The 11,098-nt window shown below is 35.1% G+C and overlaps 1 protein-coding gene across 23 annotated transcripts in view; it reads left to right on the top strand.

The window, feature by feature from the left end:
* Positions 1-10,779, top strand: part of LOC137253508 (dynein axonemal assembly factor 11) — a 43,927-nt gene extending 33,148 nt beyond the window's left edge. For 18 of the 23 annotated variants that reach the window (XM_067790541.1, XM_067790549.1, XM_067790554.1 and 15 more), the window contains 8 exons: positions 1,642-1,815; positions 1,882-2,227; positions 4,159-4,251; positions 4,554-4,631; positions 6,050-6,142; positions 6,402-6,634; positions 6,714-6,807; positions 8,432-10,779. In XM_067790541.1, the coding sequence (XP_067646642.1) occupies positions 1,642-1,815; positions 1,882-2,227; positions 4,159-4,251; positions 4,554-4,631; positions 6,050-6,142; positions 6,402-6,634; positions 6,714-6,807; positions 8,432-8,545 (1,225 nt within the window). In that variant the 3' untranslated portion in view covers positions 8,546-10,779. The remainder of the gene's footprint in view (positions 1-1,641; positions 1,816-1,881; positions 2,228-4,158; positions 4,252-4,553; positions 4,632-6,049; positions 6,143-6,401; positions 6,635-6,713; positions 6,808-8,431) is intronic. The other 5 variants (XM_067790550.1, XM_067790555.1, XM_067790556.1 and 2 more) reach the window with 5 other exon arrangements.
* Positions 10,780-11,098: the final 319 nt, after the last annotated feature.

Here is an 11,098-nt window from a genome sequence, read left to right on the forward strand (position 1 = left end):
TCGAATAACGGTAAATTGCAAATATCTCAAAAACGGTACCATAGAATCAAAAATGAACTCGATTTTTGAAATTAGGGGGTGGTTTTACATACGAATTTCATAACGGCGTCTCCGGTAAATTTTGGCCGTCGACCAGTGTAATTAAGAAAGTTCTTATTGATACCAGAAATCCGGTTTAAGGAATATCGGTGAAGATATAAGAGCGTCAAATAGCTTTGTACGTACAATATGGATATCTAAAAAAGATGCTAATGAGCTCCTTCTTTGGGGTGGTTTTCTTATCTATGATTTATTTTGTCAGGGATACCTACAGATACGTAAATTCAGGCATCGATGAAAAAAAAGGTTTTTAACCACCAACGTTATTTTGGTTTGTGATAATTTTGAATAATACAGAGGCACATTAACTTTACGTTCACATATAGACTTTTTGTACTAAAAGTTACATCTTAAATTTTCTGTGCGATTATCAATGCCTTAAAACTGAATGTGAGCTATGATGCTCAGTCGAGTTTAATAACACTGAGTAAAGATCTGTGCTTGAAAAAGTGTTTAAGATCGAATAACTATCATGAAAATCATTATTTCAATATATTAAATTCGAAAATGCCATTTAACAACTTTAAGTTATTTTGCCCAGTGAAACATCCAAGGAACATAAAGATAAAGGTTTGTCGAATTTGCTCAAATACAAGGCCTATTTCTCGCGTAAGTGAGCCTTAAGGGCGAATTAATGGTGCCTTATAACCATAAAGCCATAACCAGATAAAACAGCTGATATGGAAATCAATGTAATCGATTAATGGTGTCATACCATCACGCTTACTCCTCGATTACATTGATTTCCATAAGGTAGGTTCGATCAGCTGTTTTATCTGGTTATGTCTTTATGGTTATAAAAAAAAAAAAAAATAAAAATAAGTCGTCACTAAAAGGCTCTATTAGCCTCATTATACGGTTTATCTGTCAGCAGGGCAGTCAGCGCTGCCATCATATTCCTTCCTTATTTCTCACAACAGCTTATACAATTTTTTGCTGGGTACCTAAATCGATCGTTTGGATGGAAAGCGTTCAAATGTTTAAATAGCATATAAAATGCGTGTGCTAGGCGTTTTAAAATTAAAATCCCATTTCTATTTTTGTATTGGATTCTTCAAATGGTTTGGCTTAAATACTCGCAAAGGGAATCGTCAGGCAAATTTATCTTCGCATTAAAAAATATATAATCGGTGAAAATACTTTGTAAACTTTCGGGCAATGCGTTAACCGGCAATTAGATTGATGAGTAATTACAGATTGATCTTTTATTTATTTTAGGTATTTGTTATTGTTGGATAATTGTTATTTAACGCTGTTCAAAATATTTTAGACCTAATTGTAATTGTTGAGACATCGTTTCTGTTAAGCGAAAATTAAAATAAATATAAAATATACCACTTGATCTATTTAGAGATGAGTATGGAGACGAGGCTCCTTTAGAATGTAGAGGCTCCTTTAGCTAAAGGTCATAAGTCAAAAACATATTAATTGCAATTTGTTCACTTAAATATGCTTGTAACTTGAAACCTCTTGCATCTTGTGTATACTTTATTTGTCATTTTATCACCCATCGCTCATTGCACTTTGACTTTTTTCTTTCAGCGTCAATAAAATAACAACACTGCAACCATTCGAAGACTGCCAGAAACTTCAGGAATTATATTTGCGTAAGAATAACATACAGGATATAAATGAGATTGCTTATCTGCAAAACTTGCCAGCGCTCAAATATTTATGGCTGGAGGAGAATCCGTGCTGCGATCGTGTTGGACCAAAGTAAGCTTGAATTTTATTTGCATTTTTGTTTCGGACCGCCTACAAATATCCGTTTTTCCCGATTAGCTATCGCCAAACTGTGCTACGTGCCTTGCCAAATCTGAAGAAATTGGATAATGTGGAGGTGACACAAGAAGAACTTGATGAGGCGTTACGTGGTGGCAGTGGCAGTGGATCTGCTGGAGCGAGAGACGAAGAGGAAGTGTATGAGGATAGTTATACGCAACAACCACAGTCAGCACGTTATGAGCAACCATCACCGCCACAACAACAAGCGCAACAGCAACAGTCACAGCAAAATAATTACCCGCCACAACATAGACAACAGCAACAACAAGCACCACAATATCAGCAACATCAAGCATCACCGCAACAGTATCAGCAACGTCGGAGTTCGAGTCCAATGAAGGAGGTAATTTTATACTTTACAGTTAAGACAGGGTAGGTATTATTTTTCCCCTTTTCTTGTTACGCTGATATATTACGATCTCTGCAAATTAATAACCCTGTTGATCACTCAAATCACATTAGTAAATCAGTAGTATCAAAATGAATTTGGTAGCAATTAAATTACAGACGCGCTGATACCATCGATTTGAACTCCAGAACTCTAACACTAAGATAGTCACAATTTCAAAGCTTTCAACATGTGCCAAAACGACATAAAAGTTGACTGTGTTCGGGCCTTTATTGATATCTGAAGGTCTTGTAATAGCACCACACTTTAAGCTAGGGAACAAGCTATGACTTGACTATTTGACATCCGATTTATGAGATTGATACGCCATTATTTTGGTCGTAGAAATCTGTATATTTGCTTTGAAGTCTTTTCGGGCTATGAAATCATTTTCACACGATAAGGTGTAAAGATTATAATACTGTCCTTACGCTGCCAATCTCACTTTGAGGCTTCCATTGTGGATCAGAAACTCTGGAAAGCAGGGATTCCATACCGATTCTCGAGGTCTGCCTGACGGATCTACCAAATTTCCATAGTTTAAAAAATACTAACAATCATAATAGTCTAATAAAGCCAACACTATCGATCGTTTTGTCGTTTTTTTGTAGATATTAGAAAAAACTGTAGTAAATCGTGTGCTCCACTTACCACACCAAAGAAACTGGGTTCACGCCAGGGCAAAGCGACATCAAAATTTTAGCAACAACGTTTTTTCAATTAGTAGACAATTTTACTAAACGGGGTCGCCCCTCGGCAGTGTTTGTCATGAAAAGCTCTAAGTGAAAACTTATCTGCCTTGCAGAAGTAGGTCCCGCCCGCCAATTTTTAAGAAAAATTAAAAGGAGCAGGACGCAAATCGGAAGAGAAGCTAGGCCTAAAATCTCTTCGAAGGTTATCGCGCCTTACATTTTTTTTTAAATCGTATGCTTAAACTATCGCAAAATTTTGAATTAAATTGTGGATTTTATTTTTATTTTTTTGAGACTCGATCACCATCGATAATTTTATACCCCACCCCATCCAATAGAAAATTTCGGACACTACTATATAACCATAAGTTTTGCATTCAAAAATGTATATAAATTTTTTGCTACCTAAAACATATTTTCTATAAATCATTCACATAGGTTTGCTAGTTTAACAAAAACGATCAATTATATTGTAACGAATCTACTGTAAATCCTCTTATTTGCAACCTTCTGCTAAGTTCGAATCACTAAACTGTTGAATAAATAACTCCAATATTTAATAATGCAAAATGGCCTTTATTCAAGTTCTTTACAATAACACTACAACTGATTTTCAAAATAATACTGCTATTGCTCGACAGATAGCGTGCTTAATCAAAACTGATTCTCGCGCCTCTACTGGTGTCGCATTTTATACTGTTTGGTTTACTCGTTGACATTTCTAGGCGTTGACATTTCTGTTCTAGAATCTACTAGTTGGTTATCTGCTATAAGTTTCTCAGCTATAACTACAGATGCACAATTTTTATAGCTTCTCTCACAGCTCATGCGCGTGTGTTTGTGATCGACACTTCCACAATTATATTGCATATCTCAGATAAGATATCTGCATGTGTTTGCGCGTTGCTTCTCCCTGCGTGTACGTACATATGTGTAGACATAATTATTGAATTATTGATTTACATCAAGTCACTGCTTAGCATCGGCTTAGAGATGGCAGTGCCCCTTAGTGTTGCTAATATTCGTAACAATATTATTCATTGCCACATCTCTACTATTTAACCCTCAACAACTAATAATTAACTCATATTACTTTCTCTTATGCCTGCACTATGGACTCCGTTTAATGCAAAATGCGCCTATTTTAATTCTTAAAATCTAACAAAAATTAATATACAAAAATTTAACAAAAAGCCACCACAACTGAATAGTCCGGCGCATACGGAGGAAAGCGTCAGCGATCCAAGCAAAAGCAATGAGATCTCAAAACCCGCTTCACCCGCACAGGTATTTCGTGTTTATAATGGCAAATTATTTAAGAAATGCTTTGGTAAAAGAATTGGATAACATTTTCATTTGCTCTTATAAAAATGCTTTTAAAATTTAATGCAATTTATTGTTATATATTAAAAATTTAATTGATGTATTTTGTTTTAAAAAAATTTAAATAATTTCAAATTAAAATATTCACAAACTTGCTAAATTCATCCACAAAAGACACATGTTAATGTTAATGTATTTACTGTATTTTCTTTCACTTTGTAATCTACATTTTTCTAAATCTAACACCATTCACGAACAACGCACAGGAGCCGGTCGCGCACACACCTTCACCAAAATATAATTCATACGCGAACGTGAATCGTTTGCCTTACCATCATTGTGATGTAAGAATTGTTGTGAAAATTTTTAAAAAAGGTCTGTTCGCGTACCCTGTATTCAATAATATCCAGCGAAAACTGTCACAAATTTGACTTCCAAGGTCAGAATCCGGTTGAATATTTTTTTTTAAGTTTATTTGAAAAGGGTTGAGATATTCCCAATTCAAGAAAAAAAAAAATTGCTGGATATTTTATATTCTTTAACATCAATGTACGCGAACAGAGCTAATATCTAATAGCGTTTTCTTTTCTCGTGGCATTTATACACCAGCTTAGCTAAGTTTTCTTGTTCTTGATAGCTGACAGTTTTCTGAGCGCTGATGTTTAGTTGGCCAGGAGTATTCTTTTTTAATTTAAGTAAGTTAAAATCAATGCAGGCTGTCCCAAGAATATCTTTGAAGCAAAGCGTGAGCTACTCTGAATATGATGAACATTTCGACTGCTGAGTGGAGTATCACTCTATCTTGGATGACGTTTCGAAATCGCTCTATCTCAGAATTGGCTTCCAAAACGCCCTATCTCGAATTCGGTAAAGAACCCCTCAGATTTTTTTTATAAGTTCGTCAGCTAATGTCAAAATGTATTGAACTGAAGCTCACATTAGGTGGGTTTGAAACAAATTCTGGAATAAGCGGTTATTCAAAAATTTTCCGGGATGGGGCGTTTCGAATCGGTAGTAATACTCCACTCAGCAGTTGACTTGGTGCTGTGAGAATGGCTTGTCCACTAAACCGGCAAAAACTATTGTTGATTTTATCTTCCCTAGACAGCAACACAGTGTGAGTTAGTCATGCGACCCATATTCTTAAGTCTTCTGTTAAAACAACAACGTGGTCTGGGTCCATATTTTGCATACTTGACAAAATCTGAACTTAGATCTCAATGGGGAAGGGCATCACTTCATTGCCTTGCTGAAAACTCAGACATTTCAAAGTGCAGTATTTTAAGGCCTTATTACATGCCGGAGCTGTTCAGGTCATTTGAAATTGTGCATAACCAAAAGAATATGTTTAAATTCAAATGTACATATATAATAATAACGTCAACAAGGAAGCTACAAAACTCAGTTTCCTTTGAAAAATGAATTGGGCTGGGCCAATGATGTGGGCGTCTTTGAGTAGGGGCAAAATAAAGTTCATAATTCCATGTGGAAAGTCGTTTTTAGGGTCGGTTGGGTGTCACTGCACTTTCAGTCAATGGGTCTCAGCGTTTTATTGATTTTTCGTACCGCACCTTGATGTATTCATTTCACCTAACTAATTAGAAAATTATTTGTTATGTAAATTTTGACACCAAAACACCGAATGACACACTTTTGTGTGCAACACAAATAAAACACACCAAACCACAAATGTCTACTAAATAACGCGCTCATACAATAATTTGGTTGCAATATAAAAAAAAATTGAAACTTTTGGTAACAGCAGCGCTCTCCAGGCTCGGACCAGGATAGTTCGCATGTTGGGTATCGGGAACGTGCTCCCATACCACCCAGCATATCTACTCAATCCATGAAGGTGAGTATTGGGTCTGCGGTAGTACTAACATTCCTGAGTTTACTTTTTTTGCGTAAATATTTGGGTTTGTTTTATTTTGTATATCTCTTTAAACCATCATCAGTAGCCGTAAGCGTTTCTTTAGTTTTTTGAAATCTCTTTTTATTGTAGTTAAATGTGAATTGATGCATTTGATTTTTCTTATTTCCTGCTCAAGTTGTCAGTGTACTTTCTTTGCATACGCGTTGCTAATTAATTCCGCCTCTTCTTCATTTGGCAGGAATACTATCAGTCTGATCGTCCGTCATATCCTGCACACTATCGTCACAGCCAAAACGATTTGACCGAATGGGAAGAACAACAGCAAAATAATCATTTTGGTAGCACAGCTACATTGCATCATGTAGGTGGTGGTCCTCGTCGAGGTGATGTCACTGATCGTTATGCCTATAGAAATGGTAGCGCACGCGAAAACGGTGGGGATTGGGAGGATCCGGAGCGACCGCGACCGAGGTAAGGAAGCAATTTAAAAATAATTATTTTTATTACAAATATTTATGTATTTAATGTCGTAATTTTGTGTTTAATGCAGACGACCTGATGGACGTTACAGCGACTCGGCAAGCACCGTATCAACTGCTGTACTTAATCATTATTCTGGCTATCACAGACGGCCCATAAATCGGGTAAGTGTCCAATTCTAGCAGCGTTTGATTTTATCACCAATAAAACAAACCAACCTATAAATGAGAGAGAGAGAGGGGCACCTCTCCCCCAGCGAGTTTTGGGGTTTAGAATATACCCGCGGCAGGTATGCCTGCCATAAGAGGCGCAACCTTTTCAAGGGGCTGTCAGCGCAATTTATAGCTTCTCCAACCCAATTGTCAACCTCATTTATCCCTTGCGAATCCTGTTTCTTTAACAGCCGGTGACCCCAAGTTCCTTATCGATCTAGGGGTGGAAGGGCGTAGAAGGTTTCATGCGGTCATACTAAATCGTTCCCGAGATGGTCGGAAGTACTTTAATGGTGCTTGTTACCGGAACGTTCCGGATCCGCATATGGCAAAGGACTATCAACATTGGATAAAACTCCCCAAAACCTTCGGCGAGTATCTTTATCTCTACAAGAACAACAACAGGGAGGCACCTCATTATTCTGCCTTAGAGAAGAATCCTGACAACAATTCCAACAAAATAAAATTCATACAACACAATATCCTCGCAAAGCAAAACTGCAACGATGTATAGCACGGAATTACCGACGGTGTCGAGAGAAGATGGGATGGCCCTTGGGGTGTTCAACAGAAAAGTTCTCCGGAAGGTTTATGATCGGTTTCGTGATGTCAAAGATGTGTAGGTTGAAAAGTGTTTCATGATGAGCTGTATGGGACCTACGTAGACATGAACATTGTGCAAGGAACTTAAGCCCAAGGGCTTCGCTTGCTAGATCATGTTATGTGAACGAAATATTTCCTATCGACACCTGAATGTGGAAATTAAGGAACGCGTGCATTGTCATTTCCCACAAAATCAATTCGGAGACATTTTTGTTCATTATGAATGACCTCGGTGAAAATCGAGTAAAACACATGTATCCAACCATATATCTGCTAATAGGCCAATAGGCGTTTCCACATAAATTCAAGTAGGGACAAAGGATACCCCTTACTTACGTCTATTAGATTGTCGAAAAATTAGATTGTGGAAAAACCGTGCGCCTAGAGTTTCCTCTTTGTAGTATTGGCCATCGGAAGAGAAAGTGTTAAATCGATTCCTGTTCCCTCTCATTTTGGCAGCTTCTGTAGAGAGAGATTGTTGATATACGCGATCTTTACGCTAGCACCTGCCATATGACCTCTAAGTACACTCACTGCAGATTCGCTTAGTTTGAGAAGTAAGCTCGTTCTTTTCCTATCCAAACATAGGACTTCACAGTCATTCTGGTTGGTCTACCATAATACTGCATTCCTCTATTATCCCCAGAAGTTAGCCTAGTGATGGCTTTACTAAACTGCCAATATCGTTTATATCCATTTAAGAATCTGAACAGAAACTTGTTCACTCAGCGAGGGTTGGAACCTTCGTGGGATATGCGAGTTTATTTGCCTAGAGGAAAACGCTGGTAAATAAGGGGATAGATAGGTTTAAGGATAACTTAAGGATTACTTGGCGGCGGTAATTTCGGGATCATTTCATCATTAATTTTTTAGATCGTTTTCAGTAGAAAATGCTAGTTGTCATGTAACTTAACTTTATTTTAAATCAGCGATTTTTAAAAACTAATTAATTACAATTAATTGATTTTTGCAGAGCTCGAATTTACTATCGGCCACTTTGTGTCTTGTCAAAGAATTGGACTATCCAAGTTTGGAAGTAGTGGAGCATGCCGTGCGTTGTCGCATCGATGAGCTATCAGCTGACTGATGATGAATGCACCGCATGCCGTCCTGTTGAGGAATGCGGCAGCAGCAGCAGTCAGACCAACCGCCGGACCGATGGCCGATATTAATTAATACTAATTATAAAGAACTGAATAATATTATGGTAAATGATGAGGGAAATTAAAAATGGTTACTTATTGTTGAAGTTGGGCAATTCGCGGAAGTGCTCCCTCAAATTGGCTACGAATATTAAGTTTACGTAACAAATCACTTGCAATTACTTAACAACAAATGTTTAGAAGTAATATTTTCTTATAGATTTTTGGTTAGATGTTTTGTTTTTTAACTTTTAACTTATAATGAATGCAATTAAAAAAATTAATTATTTTAATAACAAAACAAAAACTAGCACGTAAAATTATTTAGTATTTTAATAATCGAATAATCAATCGTTTACTTAGTTCTAATTAAGGTGCAAAGCGAAAACTAAATAATTTGAAGGTACAATAGGCCGTATCAAGATGTATGGATAAAAAAAAAATGCGAAAGAATTAAGTACACCCTGTTAAGTTAGATTTTCGCTAGCTACAAATAAGTTTTTTATGTAAACGATATATCTTTTTCAAGCTAATTTTATTTTTATTTAATGTTGGTAAAAATCAGATGCACAATTTTTTTTTATTACGTTCACTTTTTAATAACAAATCTTGAGTACAGGGTGATATTTTTTTTAGACAAAAGTTTGAAAAGGCTGATTTTGACATTATTGGTTTAAAGATTCTATAGACGGAATGTGCCTTAATTCTTAATAGAATCTTTTAAACAATGATTCAAAGTTCTTATGCCAATAAGAAAATTTAAAGAGGAGAACTAACTTTGTCGTTAGTACAGGGTGCCAAAAATTTGTTTCCCATTTTTGAATTGCACGAAAAATAAATGCAAAACCCCGGGCGTACATAACCATTTATTTTGATACGATTTAAAATACTTTTATAGAAAAACAGATAAGATTTTAGTATGAACTGAAATGATAAATAAATGAGTTAAAGTAAAGATTACGCAACAGACTTGCCAATTGTACACACAAATAAACATGCACACATTTGTACATGTAAACAAACAAAATAGCATGAAATAAAAAACAAAAAAAAAAAAAAAAAAAAAACAAAATAATTTTATAAAAATTTAATATACTCTTAAACTCGAAAAACGGTTTGCTAATGGAATTCAACGCATTGCGAATACCAACAATAAAATGTATGGCTCGAAATTGAAATAAGCTGATAATCAGTATACGAGGGTATTTACAAAAGTTCGCCTAGTTATCAAGTGTTAAGCTGTTTTTAAGAAACCGCAGATACCAAATATTTTGATGTTATTTTAACTATCTTTTTTTGAAAAAGCAAAGCTTAAACTATGCGAACTTTTGTTACGCCCCTCGTATATGTACATACTTACACAGAATAAGAAGTTAAATAATTATGTATGCATGTTTGTTAATAGCGAAAACCAATTTAAAATGAAATGTGTGTATTTTGATATTAAACTTAAATGTAAACAAAAATATTTACAAACAACTTTAGAAGCAGAGCATTTTAAACTATAAACAAAAACCTTACTTGTTCTAAACTTAGCATAATACATATTTGTTTGCGTTGCTTGAAAATGCTTGCTATATAAAATATATATGTACCTACATGCTATATATTCACATATCGCTCATTTGCTTCAATAGTGTCATAACTCAAAAAACACAATTTTCCAGGAGAGCCATTCAAAGATTTTAACGGCCATATGTTGAGCATATAAAGACATATTTTAATTTTTATAGCACGTGGTAAATTATTAACTGATCTCAAAGATTTTTTTATACAACATAGATCATGATATTGGGTACGTTTATATGTTATTAACTCAAAAGTCGTGTTTTTGAGTTATGACACTATTGTCGTAAATGAGCGATATGTATAAAGACATTGCTTAATTGTATTTAGTTGTACTTAAAAAAATTATTGTTGAGACGCACAAAACAAAAATTTCATTCTTCTCACAAAAGCTGAGATAATCGGTTTACCCCCATACAATCATGGAATTGTGGAAAAGACATTACTAAATATAATTTTATTATTATGTAACACTGATGACCTCTTGCTTACGTCCTTTTATTGTTTAAATCGTAACTAAGTTATATATATATATTTTTTTAAAACTTCAAAAATTGTGAAAAATTAAAAAAAATATAGAAAAATAAAAATTAATTTATTAACAATTAAAAAATTGTAGCATTGCATTGAATTATTTATATTTTTTTATTTTATGTTACGTAAATTTAAAAAACGCCACTCTTATCTAAAAACCTCTTAATTGTTCTATGGCTACCATTTTTCACTATCATAGACGAAGGAGGTTATTTTACAAATAAATATAACATGCCCAGGGCCGGCTCTACCATATACGCGAACTACGTGACCGCCTAGGGCACCAAGTTCTAGGGGGAACCAAGTTCTAGGGGGCACCAAATTCGATAAACACTTTTGTACTAAAAATCCGTTTTGCAAAAAAAAAGCAGCTTTCTGTAACTAAGAAATTTTTGGAG

The sequence above is a fragment of the Eurosta solidaginis genome, chromosome 5 (assembly GCF_040869045.1).
Source record: "Eurosta solidaginis isolate ZX-2024a chromosome 5, ASM4086904v1, whole genome shotgun sequence".
In the NCBI taxonomy this organism is placed as follows: Eukaryota; Metazoa; Arthropoda; class Insecta; order Diptera; family Tephritidae; genus Eurosta; species Eurosta solidaginis.